The 22,758-nt window shown below is 39.5% G+C and overlaps 1 protein-coding gene across 3 annotated transcripts; it reads right to left on the minus strand.

The window, feature by feature from the left end:
• Nucleotides 1–5,126: 5,126 nt before the first annotated feature.
• Nucleotides 5,127–15,341, minus strand: CCNJ (cyclin J). 3 transcript variants are annotated; one of them, XM_061349032.1, is made up of 6 exons: nt 15,205–15,341; nt 14,795–14,889; nt 12,854–13,064; nt 10,192–10,491; nt 9,941–10,100; nt 5,127–8,295 (listed from the first exon to the last, which is right to left on the minus strand). In XM_061349032.1, exons 2-6 carry the CDS (start codon nt 14,861–14,863, stop codon nt 7,884–7,886), a joined length of 1,152 nt encoding a protein of 383 aa, XP_061205016.1. In that variant the 5' UTR covers nt 14,864–14,889; nt 15,205–15,341; the 3' UTR covers nt 5,127–7,883. The 3 variants fall into 3 exon arrangements, with proteins under 3 accessions (XP_061205016.1, XP_061205015.1, XP_061205017.1); XM_061349031.1 differs by having other exon boundaries at nt 14,573–14,889; XM_061349033.1 differs by lacking the exons at nt 14,795–14,889; nt 15,205–15,341 and adding an exon at nt 14,250–14,711 and having other exon boundaries at nt 10,192–13,064.
• Nucleotides 15,342–22,758: the final 7,417 nt, after the last annotated feature.

The following is a 22,758-nucleotide window of genomic DNA, read 5'->3' on the forward strand; positions in this document are numbered from 1 at the left end:
AATAATCTGGTTTAAGTTCATTTAAATTCTTGCAAATTAATTATTTGCTTTACAGAGAGGAAAAAAGTAAAATCTGTAATTGCTAGCTAAATACACAGTGTATGATTTGCTCTGATAGTCAAACCTGTGTATGGAAATAAACATATAATAATGCAGTTTCAGGAGAGTTTTCAAGCTGAATTATGCAAATCCTAGCAACGCTTTCCTCAGAGAGCTCTACAGAAAGTGCATGGGGCAGAGGAAGAAAGATTCTGTTAAAAACAGTATTTTGTATCTAGGAGAGAAAGAGTGTTACAGAGAGGGGAGAGAATTTCTGGCAAACAGTTTATTCCTTATGCATATAGTATTACATCAGTTTGGTTGTGTAAAATAGGAACAACATGCAGTACTCTTGTGTAAATATTTTATGTATTTTGGGGAAAAAACATGGGTGTGTTCGGGAATGTCTGTTTTCAAAGCAGTTCTTTAATTCAGCAAATGTTCATATTTTTACTTCTGTGCCTAAGAAACGCATACAGCATATAAAGTGCTTAGCAGGATCAAATGTTACAGCAAAATTTTATTAAAAACTAACTTCTTTATTGTATCAAGTCTAGGAAAGTCCTCTGCTTTCTGCATTTAGTTGGATCTGCTAAGTGGAAGGTGCAAGAAATCCTGTCACAGACACTCATTGACTAATTTGCATTAAGAGATATTGCTTCCTTACCACCATTAGTATTTGGTTTAAACCTTGAATGATTTCGTTAGCTACATAAATGCTTAATCTCTTCAAAATCCTGCTAAGCTCTTGCCATCATTGAAAGCTGTGATAATTTGTTCTAGTTAATTCTGTATTTAAATACATTGCCTTTCAGTTCCACTAAATGTTCCTGGGTTTTCTTAATAACAGGGAGATGACAAGAACACAGATTTTACCCTGTCCTATTATTTTGCTCCCCTCTGCTGTTTGGTTTCTCTCGATTCTTCTTTAAGCAACATCACTTTCTTTTTCAGTTTGTCAGTGCAATCACAGCAATTGTATGTGAGGTAAGATTAGATAGTTGTGGAAGTTGGTGCCTTTAATCATGTTTTCCCAACATACAGTACTATTTATGACACAGCTATAATTTGTGCTGTAATTATTCTTTTTACATATGAAACACTTTGATCTATTCAGAGTTGTCCCTCACCCTGTCTCAAAGGAAAGAGAACAATTTGTAAAATGCCTCAAAAGAAAACACTGCTTTAAAATCTATGTTATACAGTCTTTCTGCAAGTATGTAAGAAAATAGTCTTTTTTACTTTCTTTTCCTCTGGAAGCATACATCATTGCTGAATTGTGTAGATTATGGGGGGGAAAAGTGAGACTTGCCTAATGCTGCAAAAATTCTTTTGGAATCTCTTAATTTGGACTGTATTGCAAGGAAATACATTACAAACAATTCAACACATTACCCCCTTAAGCATGTTGACTGTTTTGTCAATGGGGACAGTGTATGACCATGGAGTTAAATCAATGGGGAGATAAGAATGTTTTCTTGTTAAATATAAACCAGTGCATGTACTAAAGTAAACATAAACACAAATATGTAAACAGGGAACGGCTTATGGAAACAAACAAAAGAGGCTGCATTCTCAAAGTGAAAGTGATGATGAAAGTGCTTCCAAGCTACTTTTGTATTCTCACAACGTAGTTGATCAAGGAAAAAATTCTTGATGTAGCCTTTGTGTTTTTTCCTAGGTGTAGTGCTGCATGCTTGCTACCTTTTTACCAGCTGGTTCTCCTAAGTCTTAGGAGGCTTTACAGGAAATTCTCAAAACAGACTTACAATGATCTCAGCATTGAGGGAGGATACCTTTAGAGCACACAATCTGAACATAGGTATAGAAGCCTAGTAACGACTGGTAGAGAAACATGTTTCCCAGTAGGATCTTACCCTGTTTTCACATCTGTCATTCAGCAGGCTTTTGGGTGCATGGCTACACACCCATTCGTTCATCTGTCAATAAAGATAGTCTTCTAGGTATTCATAATCTCTGGTAGAAGGTTATGGAATATCCAAGTCCTTGGAGATTGTCCTTATTGTGCCACAGTGAACAAGCACTAAGATAAGGTATGAGCATGGAGTTATGATGCAAGTTCAGAAGCATAGAACTGCTCTTCAAAATACAGGCACTTTCTCTGGAAAGTCAGTCTTTGTGGCATTACTGAACAATTTTGCCATCTGAAGATCTGCAGTGATGCCATCTGGAGTGCCATTTAAAATCTACACATCTGAACATATTGCAACACTTAGCAAAACATTACGGTTGCCAGTGTTCTAAAAACAAACAAACCAACTACAAAAATCTGTAAGTAACAGTTGATAGGTGATTGGAATGCAAGCATGCATAGAGTTGACCTCTGTTCAAAGGGTAAGCCAGAACACCATTTGGCAAAGTCTGTCACAACTTTATGCTGATGGTAGGTGGATTGACAGTTTGCCCACTTCTTGTGCTGTGAGTCCTATTAATAAATCTGTAGGTCAAACTGAAAGGAGGTAAGTCTTTGGGCTTCAGTGTTGGAACATCCGTAGTCTCTGCCAGTGTGTCAATACACATACAATAATTTTCATTTACTTCTATTGTGTGATTTTCTGTAAATTTCTGAGGAGTGCTTTACATATCTTTTTCTTAATATTGATAAGGATACCTAGATACCTGAAGGTGCATAGAAAAAGGTGTTTAAGCAGAAAATAATGCTTGGCAAGAGCTTGGTTACCAGATAAACTGATTGAGTCCATAAAAGGCATTGCACGTATACTAGAGCATCTTTTATATATGTTTTAACTATATGTTTTATCTAGGGAATAGTTACTCATAAAGCTATGTAACACTAGAGTATTTCATTTAGAAGGGACCTACATCATCTAGATAAGGAATGAAAACCAGGAAATTAAGCTTTTTGGTTGCAAAACGCAGTGAGTTTATAGCACATCTTTTCAGTACCGCAAGAAATAAACATACTCTGTTGTTTCTGGAAGATTCTGTTATCTGCAGAATAAATTATAAATTATCATTAAGTAGCTGAAAATCTAGTAGTTAATGGCTGACTAGCATGAAAAAAAAACCTGACAATATATAGCCTTAGAGTGGTCTTATAAATGATGTATAGAATATGGAAAATGCATACTTTGAGAGCTTTAGTGGGTTATTCTGTAGAATTAGGGTTTTTTTCTTCTGCTGTTTCAGGAGAGTAAATTTTAATCTTCAAAGAAAAGCAAGTATTTCTAAATAGCTTTGGGGTGTATACAGCAGCTAATAGGTGTGATGATTTAACTGACTTGCAGTGATGAAAATGAAATTATGTACTCAATCTTAGGTTTGCAATTTTAACACCTGTAAGTCTTCCTTAAGTCTCCATTCTTCTCTTGGTAGAACTGGCAGCAGAAGCCCACATCCTTTGCTGCACTGAAAATATTGAAATCTGTTTAATTATTCCGTTATAAGTTGGTTGGGGTTTTGGTTTTATTTAATGTTTAGTAGCAAATGCTTTCGTTTGTCAGAATGCATGTCTTGTTTATAGAAGTTATACACATTTTTTAACGTAACATTACAGGGACAGAGCAAAACATGTAATGTAAACTTCATGAATGCATGTGCTTGTGCCACAACTTCTAAAATGCCATCGTAATGGGGACTAAAAATGTGTGTGCTGCTTTCGTTGGTGTTTTAGAAAAATTGCTGTTGACAACCTTGTAATAAAATAAGACTAACTGGGCACTCATGTTCAGTCAGATAAGGCCTTATCTACTCAAGAGACTGCTTCCTGTGAACATCCAGAATGTAGAGGTAATAATTTATTAAAGGAGGATGGCTACATTACTTTCTGGCTTGTATATTGTTAACAGCAGCATTACAGTTGCAGAAAGTCTATTTTTGGTGATGTGTCAATAACTAAAATGTTAACTTTAAATTTCATTTTTTAAGCTAAATTTGCAACGCAGGAAGAATATAAATATATCCTCATATTTAATATAGATAATGAACCTGGGTCATGGGAAGCAGAGATGACAAGAAAAGCTTTATGTACAAACACAAAAAGCCTCAGACTTGCAATTTAAAATCTGAAGCCGAGACTTGTACTGAAATATTCAAGTGAAAAAGTAGCTGGCAGTCTTTATAGTTGTTAGAGACTTATCAAGGTCAGGGGTAGTTCTTATTCTGTAATTACAGTAAAAAAATAGATATAAAAACTTGAGATTTCAAAGAGAAAATCTAGACAGACTTGATATTTTCTGGCCTAAGGGTGAGGACAAAACTTTCAAGATCTAAAGTACAATGCAGTATATATGCCACCATTGTACAGGAACGTTGCCCTTGTTCCTCAGTGGGACAGAGCAGAGCTTGCTCTCCTTCCGTTTCTGGATTGCTGCAAGATAACATATCTCAACTTCATTTTCTAATTTTTTTAGAGAAATTAAATTCTATGTAAGCTACTGTAATTTTTGGAGCTCTATCCGTAATCGCACAGCCTCATAACAAATGTGAAATGTGCACATTTATGAGGAAGAACTAGAATTTCTTTTAGTAAGGAGCAGTTATCAGAAACTGTAAGCAACTAAAACACTTCTGCTAGGATGCATCACAATTTTATGTTGCCTTCAGCATGACTGAGTATTCACAACTATTGTAAATACCCTCAGTGATTGCAGCTCTTGACAAAAGGCTTGTCCCATATCTCCTAATGATTTCTACTATGAGATTCCCAGTATCACTGGGCTTTTTTTGTGGTTTTTAATGAGAACAAAATGAATTTGCACCCCTGATCTTGAACTACTACAGTTCTTTTGTTCTTGATTTCTTTGTTACAGATGTGCACTAGACTTATTGTTGAAGTATACAATGTCTAGCATGTGCTGTGGGTGCAATTAGTTCTAAGCCCCTTCCTGCATGATTTCCTTCCTCTTGGGTTTTGGGGTTTTTTTGTGTTTTGTTTTTAATTGTGGAGTCATGGTGTTCCTGAAGCTTATTATAGTGTCACAAAGGGTGTGGAGACAGAAGAAAATCCTTACCTCTTCAGCCCATACACAGGGATGATGAAAGAGAGACTAGGGTCAGTTTACATGTTTTAACACACCCACCCCTGAAAGCATAACAGTCAAGACTTCTTACTGAAAACTAGTTTTATTTTAAAAAATAAGTCGAATGCATAGCACTCACAAAGATTCCATTGGTTGGACATTTTGCATTTAGGAGCACCATTCTTATTTATGCCATAAAAAACACATTTTGGTTCTAACAGTAAGAACAGCATATTTTTAAATACACTGATAAAGCCCTTTTAAATAATATATTGAAACTGTTTAGTGTATATTTTCTCTGTAGACATTATGCAGCTGTAGTGTCAGAAAAAACTTAGACTAAGTAATAAATTAAAAACAAACAGCATGTAGTGGATCTTTTTACAGTTGACCTAATGTCTTAAAATAGTCAAATAAAAAATACCCTATTACATGTAAATTTGCAGTATTAACTAACTGAATACACCCCTGCCCATTATAATTCCAGTGTTAAGTATTAGTTAAATTTTTAAATATCAAATGCCTATGGGATAAATTTACTAATATTCAAAAAAAAAAGAAAAAAAAAAAAAGAGCCTATACTGCTGTGCCACAAATAGCAATGACAAGTTAGCTGATTTAAAGATTTTACAGAAAAGATTGCTACAGGCATCTGCTGTTATTTCAAGTTGTGGTCTATTACAAGACTGTACATTCATAGCATCAGAGGTAGTTAGAGCATTTAGGACTTGGATACAGCATTGCAACAAAACGAAACCCAGAGAAAGAAGTCCATTTCCCTCTTAAATGGGTAACAATGCTGAATAAAAAACATGGCATCTTATGAGGTGGTAGGTCTCTACTGAACACTACTCTCAGACATGGGCAAATATTCATTAAAAGTTGGAGAGAGGAGAGAAAAATAAAACAAAACCAAGAACACCACAACCAAACCAACATGCACTTTATTTAAGAATTGACCCCACTATGCCTATTTCAAAGTTGATTCTGTAACATAAAGCAGAGGATCATCTCTTTCATTCACCCTCCTGACTTGCACATACATGCTACAAAAGCCCACCACAAAAATCGGGATTTATGCAAAAAAAAAACCCCAAACAAACCAAAACAAACCAAGAGAAACAGGATTTCTTCTCCTCCACAATGCATAGGTTTTTGTAGCATGTTATCATTCAGCCCAGGAAAGAATGAACACAGCTGTCTTCCCTCCACTATGAACATTATGGTAAGGCCCTTCTTCTGTGATAAATATTGATAATGTTATCTTAATTGCCCCTGCTTTCAAAACAGTCTCTGTAAGATTCACAATACTTCAGGGTCATTAGATGGTACATAATTTTAAGTGCTGCCACTAAGACAGGCCAGAAGGTGGTAAAAGAACAAATAAAAAAAAAAGCCTCAAGTCCACAAACTATAAAGATATTTTAAAGTAGTAAGAATCCTGTCACCCATACCCCTCTCTCTTCTATATTCCACCACAGGAGAAAGTCAGGTATCTTCTTGTATTTAAAGAAAAAAAAAACAAAACAAAACCTCCATTAATATCACCATTTTCATCCAATAGTTGGATGATTGAAGCTTTCTACCCTCTGACTATCCACTCCACAGGAGATAGTGTAATTCCATAAAGTTACATAATTAGCACCTTAATTGTGATAAAGCAGTTCACTCTGCAATATATTTTTGATCCACCCATTTAGAAGAGTAAATCTCTGCATTTTCTCCTAGAACTCCAAAATAGTAGAAGAAAAAGTTGTCCCACTATTACCTGAGAATTTTCCTCCACTATAAGCCTGAAAGTACATTTAACTGTACTTTTTTTTGTACGAGTGATACCGTCAGTACAACTGGAGGATGCCCTCTGTTGATTAATAATACATGTGTGTTTGTGTATACACAGAGGAATTGCAGCCACTGTAGTAGTTCTAGTACAGTACAAGTTCAGCTGAAACTCTCTTCAGTTACTCAGTAGCACACTGCTGGGCAGTAGCTTACATCTACATTCTGTGAATATTAACATATCCCTTTGGTACTCCTGCATATAGATGCCCTGAAGAAAAGCCACTCCACCTGCTATAGTCTCTTCCCTCTTTACCTTTCTCCCTTCAAGTTATACCCAATTAAGTATACAAACCAGCAGCACAGAGTAATGAATAGAAAATTCCCTGAGTTAGTATGAAAGAGTTACTTTAAACTTAAAAAGGACAGGGAAAAGAAAAGAAGCAAAAATATAGTGTCTATCCTGTGAGGTACAAAACTTAAGAACTAGCCAAAATACCAGTTAACTCAAATGCCTTAGCCTAAAGCAAATATCCATCACATATGCTGAAAAGGGGGCAAGAATATGGAGTTAGCCAGATGAGATTTGTTTCTTCCTGTGGTTCCCATGTATCTGGAGAAACCTGGCATTCAGTGGATTCTGAAGTTTCAGTAAACTGTTAATACTGTATGGTGGTATTACATAAATGTCTTCAAAATAATACTGCATATCTCCTTCATTAAAAGATAAGTCTGTAGTTAATCCACAGCTATTTTTGACTAGTATTTCAAAGATGTCTGTTAGAAGCACTGAGTATTCCGAGTGCCAGAGTAAGAACTTATCACCCCCAGGTATACACATTCTTTTTGGAGGGTGTTCTGTGTGCTTGTAGCAAGTCTGTATCTGACCTATGGTACTGCTTGCCAATCCAGTTGCCTTTTTTCCTAGAAAGACACTCTTTTATTTGATTTGTTGCCCTCAAACTTATTTGAGGGTTAACAAAAAAAAAACCAAACAACCGAAAATAACTCCCCTAAACACAACTTCCCACCCCAAACAAGAACAAAACTATTCTGTACTTATCACCTCTCAAAGCAGGGAGTAATACAGGAATATCGTCCATTCATCTGATAACTCCGGTTGTAGGAGACACTTATACATGGCTTCACTTCTAGCGGAGCAGTGAGTGACATTGCAGCACTAGTCTGTGCATGGCCTCGAGCCTGAACAGTAGACTGTAAGGCAGCAGGGCAAGTCTGAAGTGGGTAAGATGCTGTATGATTAGATGATAATATCTGTTGACAGTTTTGCTGCTGTGATGCCTGATGGTGATACTGTAATGAAGACTGATGAGCTTGGAGATACTGTGGTATGTGCTGTTGAGCATTAGCCTGCTGGGGAGTTGGAGCTGGGGTCTGAAATACAGTGTGTTGGGCAGACTGAGCATGTTGTCCTTTTTGCTTGTTTGCTTCCTTCACATCATTATCATGCGCACTAAACAAATTGAGAAGACAGAGTACATGAAAATAGATATTAAAATAATTTAAGCTCTTCTAGGTTAACATTTAAACTGCAGAATTTTTAGAGTGCTTGATCTGAAGGCTTCCAAAGCTTAAAAAGAGGAAAAATAATTTTAGCCTACCCTTTAAATCATCTGTGATTTAAAAATTTGTTTCTTTAGAATACACTTTCAGCATTTCACTTCATTGCACAGCAATACAAAATGCAAATAAACAGCAAGTACAATACAAATAATACAGAAGTATCTAAAATTACCAGTACAATATAATCTACTGGTACTGCAATAAAGTGCCAGATTACCAGAACCTGAAATTAAAACTTATTTGCTGCGTCTACTACATTTAAGTTGGGTAAGAGAATATAGGGTTTAAAGACATTACATCAGAGGGTTCTTAAAGATGTACATTACAGTACTTAAATCATATGTATACTAATATTGGATTCTGTTCTGGGCAGTGAAAATGCCTTTTTTTATCTTCCTCTCACCTTTTTTCTAGCCCACTGAGCACACTTCAGTTAGACAGTTTAGCTCACCTGAATTCCCTTTGATTTACACCTGTCTGAAGCGTATTTAGCTCTTGCTCTTATGCTGAGGTTAATCAGGTGCCACCTACATACTTCAGTCAGGCCTAAAATCATCTAGGGTTTTTTTGTACTAAACAGGGCAGATCTCTTGAAGACAGCTGGGGTTCAACCCCTCAATAGATTTTCCTGAAAGACTGCTTTTTATGGTGCGCTGCAAGGATGACCTAAACGCTTCACCTTTCTCACACCCCACAAATGTTCGACAGCAATACTGAAAATCCTACAGTAGTACTCACATACTTTAGGTACTATTCCTCTCATTACACACATTAGCAAAGCAAAAGCAATGTCACACTTATAATGAATATGCGTTTCTTCCAGATATAGCTGTTCCTGTGCTTCTACAGAATACTTCTAAATGCTTCTACAGAATGCTTCTAAAGAAAACTTCTGTAGGAGGAAAGTAGTTTATGGTGGGCATAGGTTTTGATCTTAAAGGTTAGAATAAAAGAACTTATTGTGTAACAACCCTTCTCAGTAAGGTTCTCTTTGGCATTTTTGTCTCATGTCAGCTGTATGTCTCCACTGTAGTGCAGAAATGGGTACAGCAACATTAAATAAAACCTCCTGGTCATTTCCTCCCCCCAGAGTTGGCCACTCAGTCTGCATAATCTGTTTGGAGCATCCCTTGAATTTGCAAGGGATAGAGACTTCAGAGTAAGTAGAAGTTCCTATGCCTTCAGTACTCTTCACTCTCTTTCTGCTCTCTGAGAAGACTACAGAGATTGGGAACAAGCTATTTAACAGATTCTCAAAGCATGCCAGAAGATGTTCAGTAGAAATGCAAGGCTGAGGTTTGTTTGTTGAAAGAACAGGAAAGAGGTTAGATCTGATAAGATTTTCTTCTTTGGAAAGAACAAAACAGTTATTACTTAACTATATTACCTAATACCTAAGTATTTTTAGAATATAAAAACTGAAATTAAAAGAAGAAATTTACTCTGAGTGCTAACAGCCATTCAGCATACCAACAGATCCAGAAATGGGCTTAAAAAAAAAAAAGGGCAAAAAAAAAAAGCTGCTGTTAACTTACATTAATAGTCGCTCAATACATGGCACTAGAAAATCCCAGGAGTATGCAGTAAGATGATGCAGTCGGGTAGGCCACGTTGGTGAGAGACGCAAGATAATCCTTGAAGAAGCTACACATGCAGTAGCAACTAAAGAAGGAGTGTAATTTAAAAATGCATGATCTAGAAGAAAGGAATAAGAAAAAGATTAATTTAAGTTGGACATTGTCTATCAATGCAACAGAGGAATCATCACCTGGAATACATAACTCACCTTGCAGTGATACTTCCAGAAAGTAATCAGCATATTTTGCCATATATAACTTAGTCTTCTCTAAGCAAACCATTGGCCAGCCATCATGAAGATCAGTCTCATGGACAGCAATAGAAAGATAATAGTCGATGAAATGAGCAGCAGTTGGGAGGCACAAATTCCACTGAAACGTTTCTAGCAACAACAACTCCATATGAAGCAAATTCTGTTTTGTTAGTACCAAATTCATGTTAGTCATACAACCCAAGCTGTTCAGCTGTTCAAGTTTGGGAACACTGTCTTCCTTTTCTTCAAATTTACCTTCCGATGAATAGAAAGAGGAGGGGAAAAAAAAAGTAAGTTTCAGCACAACTGCACTGCAAAACAGCTTGTATCTAATGTCTGCATTGGTCATATTTCAGTTCAATGTCAAACAAGCTTGAGACTTTGCTGCAGATGCAAAACTTAAATGGAAGGTGTCATCAGAGACAAAAAGGGGTATGTACTATAAAGAGCTGTCAAACACTCTGTAGGATATTGTGCAGTGCATATGTCCTGTTGGTTTTCGCACCCTGGCACACAGAAGTTGGTTGTGAAGTACTGCATAGGCAAGTTTTTGTCACCAAATTATTTTATATGTCCTCATCATTGATGAAATACCACAGTGATGTGCCTTGGCATACACAACACTGCAACATTTGAGTTTCATCACTCTCCTACCCCCATACACCCTTTTTGTTTCTAAAGCTCATTAGAGTACAGCTAGAGCCCTAGCTAACGTGGCTGCTTTTAATGCCTGTTATGGTAGGTATCATTTTAGATTTGATAGCTGGTAAGCTGCTCCTGCCCTTCAAACAAATGGATTTCAGCAATGTACGGCTGAAAATCCATGCTGCTATATACACTGTTTCAACTTTAATGCTGCTAGCAGCTTCAGCTTTCCTTGGACTTTTAACTTGTCAGGCCTGTATGGTTTTAGCTTGAAGCAAAATTGTGTATGTAGAAAACCCATTAATAAGAGAAACAAGTGTCATATTTCCATACAGTTTGCCATATGGTTGTGCTATTTCAATTTCATTGCAAATTCTTTCCATCTTACACTCTATTCAGTACTACATGATATGTTGTAAATGCACATTTTTAGGGAGTTTTGGACTGAACATTTTTCTCCTCCCCCCAGCACTCAAGGTACTTATACAGGACTTAATCCAATACCAGCCTCAGTCTGTTAGTTTTTCTTTCCCACACTCTAGTAATTACAGAAATAAAAGCTTCAGGAATCACATCATAATTTCTCTTACTACTTTTGTAACCTTATCAGATACATCATAGTGTGTTCTGTCTAATATATTGCATCAGTGATTAAACTGCTTGTTAAAGCCACACAGGGCAAAAGTTTAAAATAGCATTCTGGTTTGTACTTTCTGAAACAATTCATGCACTGCTGCTTGGAAGAACAACTAGTCTCAGCTTTTGGAGCTCTACTTGCAGCTTGTCATGAAAGATGGCAGCGGTGATTTTTTTTCTTAAAGTTATAATTCTCTTTGCAACATGAATTTCATTTGAAAGTCTGGCATTAGTTCAAAGTAAATCCATTTTCCTAAATGGATTACACTGGTTTCCGAGGCAAGGTTTTCATATTCAGCACCTCATCCTTTGCCAAAAGACTGCTGGCTGGTGGCATACAGTCAAAGTTTACCCCAGAATAATCTGAAATAACCCCTTTCTTGTTTAACTGTTCTGTTAGATAGCTGTATCAGTGGGAGACGGGGATGCAATGAAAGGAAGCAGTACAGCAAAAATAGCCAACACCTCAGTGCTCTGGTTTTCTAGCAGAGAGAACATGGAGCTATGATACCATACATTTTATTTGAGAAAATTAAAATATTCAGGGAAACAGATCAGTAGAAACTGAACCAACAACCAGCTCTGCTGCCAGGACCCATTTATCTGAATTTGCTGGTTTAAGAATAAATGCAGCAGGTACCCCAGCAAACTGTACCCATATTTCTTTGGGGACATCTAAAAGGGGCCCACAAATGTCAAAAGACGGATACATACCACAAGAATCTAGCTGGGGTCAATATAAGCAGCAGTGCCCATAATGAGTGTTTGTAATTAATTCTGTTTTCAGAGTGCTGTACATTCACTTTCATATTTCACCAGTATTACATTTTGCATGTGACAATACAGGGTTTATGTTAGCCTTAGCTTGCTTAATGACCACTGCAATTTATGAAATCTGAAGTATTCCAGAACCACACATCACCATCAGCAGGGTGCAGTGCAGTCTACAGATGGTTTAATTTCTTTATCACAGTTATGCAAATTTCCTATTTCCAGCACTGGATCGACCTATTTTAAGAGGTCCTCAGAAAGACAGTCTTTCTATTCCTACAATACAGCTCTGAAAGTTCCCCCTGGAACAATTTGTTTCCAAGTATAAATATTAGTTTTTCATGTCAGTTTGTTTTTTGTCCCATCAGGTTCAACAGGTGCCAACAGAACTCAAAACAAGAGTCTAAAGAAAGGCTCTACCAATTGGGCAAAACTGATATACACTAGTATGTCCCATTTTAAAACCACTTTGTTTCCCCTATCTGCTGTATCCTATCAAGACACACCTTATATTTGGCAGCAGAACCTATATTGCTCTAGTTAAACTTTGGTGCTATATACTTACTTGCTAAAAGTAAACAGGAAAGAGCAACCACATGCAGCTGCTGTATAGATATGTCATAACGATCCATAAAGAGGTCCAACAGATACACAGCTAGATGTCGTGCAGCAGGACAAAGTCTGAACCGATTGCTCACAATGGCAATCAGATCTGCAAAGTATCTTCTCAGATGTAACTGGGGAGATTGTCCTTTGTAGGAGGGCAGCTTCAGCTCCTAGATGGACAGCAGCATGCAATTTTGTTAAAACCATTATTTAGTTTGAATTGGTATCAGGTTAATATAGCTGATAGTCTCAAACTTTTAATGGAATTTTCAAATTTCTCCCCTCTTCCTTCTGTCCCCATAATTTCAGCATTTCTTTTCACAGAACAAAATCTGTTATATAACAGAAGAACTTAGAAATAATTTGGTCCTTCATAGTATTAGTGTAACAATTTTAAATTCAACATCTTTCAATCAGGAAAATGGCTCAGGTGACTTTAGCTTTTACCATTTCTGTTGTATTATCTGTACTGCAGAGGCTGTACCTCCCAACAAGGAAGCAGCAAGGGTATGTGAGTACTCCTCAGCTGCTTCAATGCAAAGTCCAAGAGCTAACTCAATCCCCTCACACTACAGCTCAACTTGAGCAATCAGACTTTGCACTGAAGCGTTTGCATGTTCCAATGCTACTAGATCTCTGCAGGTGCCTCCAGGAGAAGGGCACTAACTGGTAGCCGAAGGTAGTGATCTTAGGAAGAGGAATGGGGCGTGCAATGTGTCAACATTTGCTGCATGCATGTTTAAACCCCGAGTTAATCTGATCTGATTGATGTTGCACTGACACTGATTACAGTGTGCTCTCAGGCGTTTAGTTACGCGTACATAAACCTCACACTGTCTCAGATTTGAGGCAGGGACCCCACAAAACAAAAGCCCTACCAACACCACAGATGAGAAAAGTCTGTGACATCATCTATTTTGAATACAAAATTCGGACTAGTAGAAAGAACATTCCCCAAGCCCCTGCCTAGTACCTCCTCTTGTATACAGCAGAACAGCAGTGCTGTCCTTTGTTATCATTAATAAATGTATGAGTTGGATTGTGCAGCCTATTTACTGCGTGTAAGTAGCATTTTGAGTACAACTACATTTCCAACGGGACTGCCTGACAACATCCAGTTGGAATGGAGTCAGCCAAATTTTCAGTCTTAAGGTCAAAGTTCGGAAACATGCTACTGAAGTGAAGAAAAGAAAACCCCCAAACCTAACAACCCCCCATACGTATTAAGCTTTAGAATGCATCTTTCACCACGCTTTAATAACAGTAATCTTGGTAGCAAATAAATTATCCTGTCCTCCTGTCCCACCACCCCTACTTCAAGAAAGTCACACATGAAATAAGGATAATCCACTCACCAAGTACTATCAGGCTGCAAAAGTGCATTTTTAGTAGATTGAGTCACTTTAAACTGTTCAGCTCCCGGCATAAGACGTATTTTATTAAGAAAACAGCCCCAAAGAGCAACTTTGAGTTAGCTGAAGTAACTTCAAAGCAGTATTACCTAAACCCTCTCGCTGCACCTAGTGTTTGTTTGGCTTTTGGAGATTTTTGTTCCAACAGCTCCACAACGCTTTCTGCAGAGCTTAAACTTGAGCCCACTTCCACATCGAGACAGAAGAATTAAGCGTCCCGTGACCCCTGTGCTTTTTTAAATGCAGAAAAGAGTCCGGTCACTCACAGAAACTGTCACGCCCGAGAACAAACAGCCTGAGCTGTAACCGAGGATAAAGCAAACTCCATCGAAGCCCGGGCGCCTCACTCTTTCCACGCCGCTTCCAGCCGCGGGACTGGCTCCGATTGTTAGAGCCTTCACAAAGGTACCGAGACCACCGCCGCCGCCCGCTAAGCTCCCCCGCTCAGACCCCTCCTCCCCCACCGAATCCCAGGCGCGCTGGGCTACCTTGTAGCGAAGCGCTTGGTGGATGTCGGCAGCCAGCTGTCCTGTCCACCACTGCGCCTCCAGCTCCATCGGCGGCGCGGCGCGGCGGCCGGGGCCTGGGAAAAGGGGAGGAAGCGGCACCCACTGAGCACGGAGGGCAGAACAGAACGGGACGGGCAGCACCACCCTCGCTCCTTCCCCGCTCGCCTCCAGTTAACCGCGATCAGCTGCCGCCCGCGCTGCGGGGCGCCCCCGTACCCCCAGCCCAGCTGTCCGCCATGCGAGGCACAAGTGAGGCTCGTTAAGCCGCCCCCTCCCGCTGCGGCGCACGGCTGAGCGAAGGGGGCGCGGACCAAGCGGCGGCCCCAAGGGAGGATGGTCGCGCCCCGGCGAAGTTCGGGAGCACTTCCTCTGCTGAAGCCACCACTCACCCTACACAGCGGCGGGGCTGAGGGCCGCGGCGGGGCCGGGGCACCTGAGAACGGCGCGACGTCCCGACGGCTCCCCCGCCATCACGCGGCGCCGCCCGCCTCACCCATTGTTAAAGGGCCGAGCGGGCCGGCGTGTGTACAAAGCCAGGCAGCGCCCGCACGCGGCTGCCAGCCCACCAATCGTTTGCTGCCTTACAGCACGGCCCGCCTGCTGGGCGCCAATCAGGGCGCCGCGCTCACGGGGCACGCCGAGCTCTGTGCTCCGCGGCCAGGCGCGGGAAGGCTTTGGGCCCGCGGAGCTGCCGTAGCTGTCCCTACGGTAAAGGCCCGGGAGGAGGAGCTGGGGCGGGCTTACCCTGTTCACCCAGGGAGGATCGGAGCTGCGCAGGGACCCCCGTCAAGGACCAGCAGTGTAGGCCCTCGGGGCATTCTCGCAGGGTGTGTGGAGAGAGCCGGGTAGCGGGGATGTCCCCGGGCCGAGCAAGGTGGTGCTTATCCCTCATAGCACCTGACAGCGCCTTCCCCCCCCCCCCCCCCCCCTTTTTTTTTTTTAAGTTTCCTTCGCTCTTTTGTGTTTCAGCTGTGAGGTTTTTACCACGTGGAATGGTTGTGGATACATCGGGAGCTGTATCTCATTTGGCTCCTTTACACTTAAGACATGTTTTCCTTTCTGTGGAAAAGTACATACACCTCATGGGCTGTGAAAGCTACGAGGTTCAAGTATTAAGACTATTTTGTGGGTGAGCTCTTGTTTGTTGCTAGTTAAATTCCCAGGGGAAAGTTTGTAATAGCGCACGTCCCACTTTTAAATAGCCTGTGCTATTCACCTGAGCTAAGGAGGCTCTGCATCCCGACAGCAATGATAAACAGGAGCTCCCACCTGGACTTCTGGCTGAGCAGTAGGTGCTGTGCACCTGTTTTTTGTGTTCAGAAAGCCTTTCTCTAGATGCTTTCCACCTGCTGGTAACCCCCTGCTGTGGAGATCTTGCAAAATAATACTTGGTGCTTTATAGTGGTTTGCATCTTTGAATTCTCAAATACCCAAACAACTAGTTAATAAGAATGTAAAACCTAGTACAACAAGCAATGTAAAGCAATGCAGAAGAAATGCTTTGGATGCAGTTTATGTTGAGGGAGTGTGTTTTTTTTCTATCCATGCTCAGGCATGATTTTTTTTTAATTAAGGACATGGAAGCCAACTTTTTGACATAACCAATTTAATGACTGTAGCCAGGGTTGTAAAATCCTGTTCCTTTAAACATGCGCGTCTTAAGTTTAGTGGGTAGTCCTATGGACTGCAGTGCTCTGTTTCATCTGAGGAGGTGTGCTTGTAGGTGGAAGCCATAGTTTTTGAGAACATGCTTCTTGGGCAGTTTCCATTTATGACAGTTTTTGTTATATAATAGTTCCTGCTGGGAGGGAGGGGAGAACAGGAAAAGTTAGTATGTTTTATGCATAATACATAATTGGGAAAACTCTTCCACAGTTTAATTAGCTACCTGAGCTCTGTGGACTTTTGACAAAGTAGCATTTTGCTGTTCTGATGGCTTTTTGTCTCATTTCTGTACATTGCTTTATAGGCAAGCGTATGCTCAGGCTGGTTTTGATACTTACAGATACACCGTTTGAAAATAGCTTATTCTTGAAGAAACGTAACACCAAATTTTGTATTTCAAGGGTAAGATAAATCTGAAAAGCAGACTTCTGAGGGAAACATTGTCATTAACAGAAGCTTTATGGCCTTCAAGAATGTGTTGCCCTCTTGAAGAGGCAAAAGCTAATAAACACCAACATGCTAAAAACCTGTTACAGTGGGCCCAAGCAGGGAAGTGGTGTTTCTGCTCTTCCATACTTGGAGAAATTGCTATTAGCACTGCTGCCTCCCACCAGAGCTATTTAACCATCATGTGCATTAAGCCGTTTCTAGACTGTTAAGGGGGAAAAGAAAAAGTGTAGATACTTGCTGGCTTATTTCTCAAGTGGTCTTGTCTGACTTGGATAGGAAGCATCATCTTTATCCTGATAAGGCATGTACACTGAGAGCTATTTCATTTTCATATAATAATTCAGAAAAACAATAATGCTGCATTTACTTGCCACACTACAAAAAACGACTGAACTGTGGAGCTGCCTATTTCAGATCCTTGTAACAAAGATCCTTAATTGTTTCCTATTGCCACATTTCTATGAGTGCACTGCAACCTATTTTAATTGAGCTGTTGCTCTTGTGCGTGTCTGTTTTTCATGTAATGAAAAGGTAGGTTTGGAAAAAGCCTCACCATCCTGCCTGAGGCCAGCATTGCTCCTGGCATGCGTTTTTCTGATCTTGCCGACATCCAGAAAATCACCCTATTGAAAAAGCCAAAGCACTTATGCACTGCCATGTTATGTGCAGGAAGCATACATTTCACCTTATGCCTTAGTGCCAACTGGAGGAATTGAGAACAGTCTTGAAGTCTCTAAACTGAGGCTTATTTCTTTCAGAGTTTGCAAGTTCACAGTTAAATGGGAATGGGAGTAGCACAATTGTAACAAGGTTAAGGCAGGTTCTTTGCATGTCTTATGATCAGTCCTGAAATATCCAGTGGTATTTTTTTTTAATCAGTGCAAATTTTATCTAGTTTTGCTCGTCAAGGCTGTGTATGGTGCTTAAAATATTCCTTAGTCCCCTGCCTGTAAGTGGGGACAGAATCAAAACAAACTCCCTAAGTCCTTGGAATAAACAGAGGATATTAAAGATTACTTTCGTGGGCAGTAGTTAGGCTTTGTTTAGCAAGAATCTGAAAGTGTGAAGTTTTCCACTTATGTGTGGCACATGGAACCTGAGAGAACAGAAAGCAGAACTAAATGTTAGGAAACCGTTTTGAAATGGGTATCGTCTTTCTGTGAATGACCATGAGTCACCTAAGGAAATACATGTGTCTCAAGGGGGAAATGAAATTGGCTGCAAGAACTGCTGTCTGTGCTTTGAAAGGGTGCCAGATAGCAAGAAACACCATTATTTTTGAAATGCCACAAGAAAAATTATGACCCTGAATTACATCCAAAACAGGCTAGAATGTAACCTGTGAAATCTGGACTAAAATGCTTGTAACATTTTTGTGGAATCTTCTAAAGAGGTTGGTGCCAAAATCTTACAATGTATAGACCTGTAATTCACAGGTTATAGTCCTAATACAATTTCAGACATGGTGGGTGAGATGACTTCTTTGTAGTTACTGGGAGGTTAGATTGTATCTCGTGAGTTGATGCACGTATTTATGTGTTTTTTCCTACCCTAAATTTTTGGTGGTGGTTCTTGGCCTGTGAAAAAAGAAACATGGCTTTTAAAATACAAATGAAGAACTTGAAGGTAATTGCCAAGTATAGGAAATACTCTGATCTTGAGAACTACCATTTCTGTACATTAGAAACCTTTTCCCCTTCCTAGTAACAAAGGATCCATTTCTGGTATAGAGTTCTTAGTTTTAGTGGTACAATAACCACAGAGTACAACAGATTCTAAAGATTGTCATGTTGATTTACTTTTATGCTTGCTGTCATAAGAAACATCTTTGAAGTTTGGATTTGTTTTGACTGGAAAAGTGAGAGGAATCAGTCACTTCAGCTACGTAAGCAGAGTCCAGGATAGAAACTGAATTCTGGGGTGACATACCAATGAAAGAAATATTTAAGTAATGTCTCAATCCTTATGTTAATTGTTCTTTTATTTATTGCTTCCTGCTTTTGTTTTGATGCTCTTCAGTTCTCTTCTGAATAAAGTGATAGTAATTCATTAAAAGGCATTTTTGAAGAACTGCATTTTTTGAGCTATGATGTAAAAGAATCATAGTTTTGAGAACTGAGCATTCTTAAAAGAGAAAAATAAATCCTCCAGACTTTGTTCTTGTGTTTCTTGGGGTTGAGAAAGTTAGCTCTGCTTTTGTTACTGTAGTTGTTGATCCTATTTTCAAACAAAGGCAGCATCTGATGACATTCGTTGCCATATTTCAAGGGCATTTAATTAAAGGGAATGAATCATTCTGAAGAAAGGACTGTAACTGCTCAAAGGGCTCTTTTGCAGCATGGTGGTAGATGAAATGTTGTATGTCAGTAAAAAGAATTGTAACACTTCAGAAGCATTTGTGGGCAGTCTCCAACTGAAAGTACTCCAGGGTTGTATTTATAAATGCCTGCACTGAATGTTAAAGGTACTCTGTGGGTAAGATTTTCAAAGATGTCTGGGGATTTGGATTCCCAGAATAGCTACTAAAATGTGATTATCAGATTTGAACTTTACTGGTAAATATCCTTTGGAACTGTTGACTTTAATTGTTAATACAGCTATTAAGAGAGAAAAGATCTGACAATGCTTTGGCTTGAATGATACATGTTTAACATGAAGCATTTTAGCAAACAATTTGGCTTTAAGTGTTTTCCCATCATCTGGGAAGCTATTATAAAAATGTGTGCTATGAATGTTTTATTTGGCATTAGGATAAATGTATATGGTTTTGATAATGTGTTAGGTGAAGGAAATGTCAATATACAAGGAAGAGTGTTGATAGATGTAATTTGTACTGAGTGGTTCTTGTTTTCTGTAAGTCGCATTCTCTGCTTAGGAAATAGCTTTGTCAGTAACAAAAAAGACCAGAGGAATTTTGCATCTAAGCATATGTGCTTCCTGCTTGGAAGGCTTCAGCTCATTTGACTGGAATTTAGGAAAGGTTACTTGTTGTGCAGTTAGCTCAGGGATAGAGGGGTAGAGCAGTTAGTGATATGTTGTTCCTGTCAAGCATGTTTTGATTTTAGTTACATCCACATAATTTAATAGGGTGAAGTTGCCTGTTCCTTTTCATTTCAAACTTAAGGTTCAGCAAAGATTTTTATTTTTTTTTCCCCTATAACATTCAGGGCTGCCAAATTTAAGCCAGCTCAGGCTGAGTACCATAAAGTTAATGCTTCTGTCTCCTAATGGTTGCCAAGGAGAAAGAACTGCATACAGATGTGGGCTCACATCCACAGGGGGAATTGGCTTTTGCTATGCTTTTTGTTGAAGTACTTGATTAGTACTTCACCTAGTAGTTTTCACCTCTGTAGCCAGGCACAAGTGGAAAATTTCACGCTCCCAGTTTTTTGCTGATGAAAACCCAACTGCTACTACTGAAAGTAAACATTAACATCCTCTGTTCAGAGGACTTACTGAGCTTGTTTCCAGTCTGTCCTGGTTTACATGCACAAGCTTAAGGGACAGATGCCTAAAGCACTGCCCTTCCATTTAGGTAAGGGAAGGCTGCTATTAGGTCCTTCTGGAGCTGTCTTTTTCTCTGGGCTGAACAAGAGTATACCACTCTGCCTCTCTTCAAAGGGCAGGTGCTCTAGTCTCTAATTGTCTTGGCGGCCATCTGATAAATTTGCTTCAGTTAGTCAATCTCTTTGTTGTTCTGAGTGGAGAAGGGGGTCCCAAAGCTCGATGTAGTATTCTAGATATGGTAGTACAAAGTAGAGGGCAATAATAACTTCTTTTGGTTCTTTTGCTATGCTACTATTAATGTAGGCCAGATGCTGTTAGCCTCCTTCAGTGCCAGGGCATACTGTTGGCTCATGTTCACCTTGCCGCTGGGAATCTTCAGCTTCCCTGTAGAGCTGGCTGGTCTATGTTGCACTTTCCTCCAGGATGTTTGCCAGGGTCACAGCATGGTTTAGTCTGTCTATGAGAGGGGAAAAAACAACAACAACGACAACAAACAAACAAACAAAAACCCAACCCACAAAAAAAAACCCACAAAAAAATTCCCCCCAAAGCCCCCAAACAACAAAAAACCAAAACCCACAACAACAAAAGAAAACAAACAAAAAAAACCACACACACACACCAAAAAAAAACCCCAAACCCAACAGCAAATACAAACAAACAAAACCAACCCAATGATAACAAAAGGGATAAATTTTAGCAGACTTGGAGCTGTGATAAATCCTGCCAAATCCCATGGGGTTTATGTGTGTTTCAAGTACTATGCTCCTTGGTCTGTTATTTAGGAGTGCTGTAACTTACTCAGTTGTGATGGGCTTGTGTTTTGGGGTAACATTATGTAGGAATAGTGTACCTGAATCTGATCATAGGTCACGATATGATCTGGGATCTGGTTCTGCAGCAAAGTCTGATGGATGTGGCCAATTTTGCATTTGGTAGCCAGAGTCCAGGAGCCTCATAATGGACACAGGAGCTCCTGTGTCTTGCTATTGCTGAAAGAATTTGAGATTTTTGTGTGTTTGGGACACATTTACTGCCGGGCATGTGGTCTTGTGTTGAAGGAGTTGTTTAACTATATCATGTCTGGTTCATGTATAGATGTACCTTTCTCAAGCTTTATGGAGAGATAGACCTTCACTTCTGCTTCCTAGTATCTTACCCTGTTCGGTACATAATTGTCTAGTCACAGAACATCTAGTTGAGATGTGTTAATAGACATGAGTCAGTATTCTTTATTTTCACTCATTGCATTGTGACTCATTACACCCACTGTGCTATTAAAAATGCAGAAACATACCTCCATTTGGACGATGGGTTTAAAAAGTGTGCTAAATGAGCAATCCAGTTGAAAGGGTAAAATGAACCCAAACTGTTTGGTTTCACAGCTCATTGCTAGTGGTACTCCTTCAGGAAACATCCATGTGGTGTGCCCCCCCCCCCCTGTTTTATATTATGGTCTCTGTATGGGACTGTTTAATTAACACATATGCAGTTCTGTGTAAAAGCTGTGCCCTGATCAGGTAGTTAACACCTTGTAGGAGGAAGGGTTCAGTAGGAAGTATTTTTTCTGTTTAAATTAGTCATCGCTTATTGTTTCTCTAACAAGAGGGGAAGAGACAGTATGAAGAGAGGTTCTGCTCTAGGAAGAAAAGAGCAGTCTCTACCACCACCACTGCCACTGTGTGCCACCATCAAGAGGAACTGGTGAGACATTGCTTTTTCTGCACCTTAACCAACCTCAGACTTTGAGGAAAAGTGCTGTCAAGAGTCGATATGCATCAGTGACTGGGCTCTGTTTAGTTGCTTTGCATACTGTATTGCTGTGATTGTGTGCACGATTTCTAATAAAGTTGTATGTTTGTTTTTCTGCCCCATTACTTTGAGGACAATGTGTAAGAGCCATTTCTTTTGCACTGCTGGCAAAATGGAGTCACATTTGCTTAACATTTTGTGTGAGAAATGCTCCATATGAAAAAACTGATAAAAATCTCAGTCTCAAATTAGAGATATCAGTATGGTAAATAAACAGTATCTGAGAAACACTCATACATTACCATATTTTAAATTTGTACAAGATTCTCTTTGGCAAGAAGACAAACTAGCACTTCATGTTTCTCCTCACACTAATGGCCTCAGTCTTAAGAAATGCCAGCTTGTGTTTTTTGTTTAAGTGGTGGTCCAACAATTTCAAAACAGATGGCAAAATTCTATCTTTGTGCTTGAATCATTGCTTTGCTTAGTATGTGACTGTGATTGGAGTAGGTATTGCTTGTAAGAAATAATTTGATTGATACTGCTACATGTTTGTTTTGTGGAAGTTT

This window comes from Neopsephotus bourkii, unplaced genomic scaffold, assembly GCF_033783945.1.
Source record: "Neopsephotus bourkii isolate Nb327-2 ecotype Australia unplaced genomic scaffold, CSIRO-AGI_Nbou_v1 NB_379, whole genome shotgun sequence".
Lineage (NCBI taxonomy): Eukaryota > Metazoa > Chordata > Aves > Psittaciformes > Psittacidae > Neopsephotus > Neopsephotus bourkii.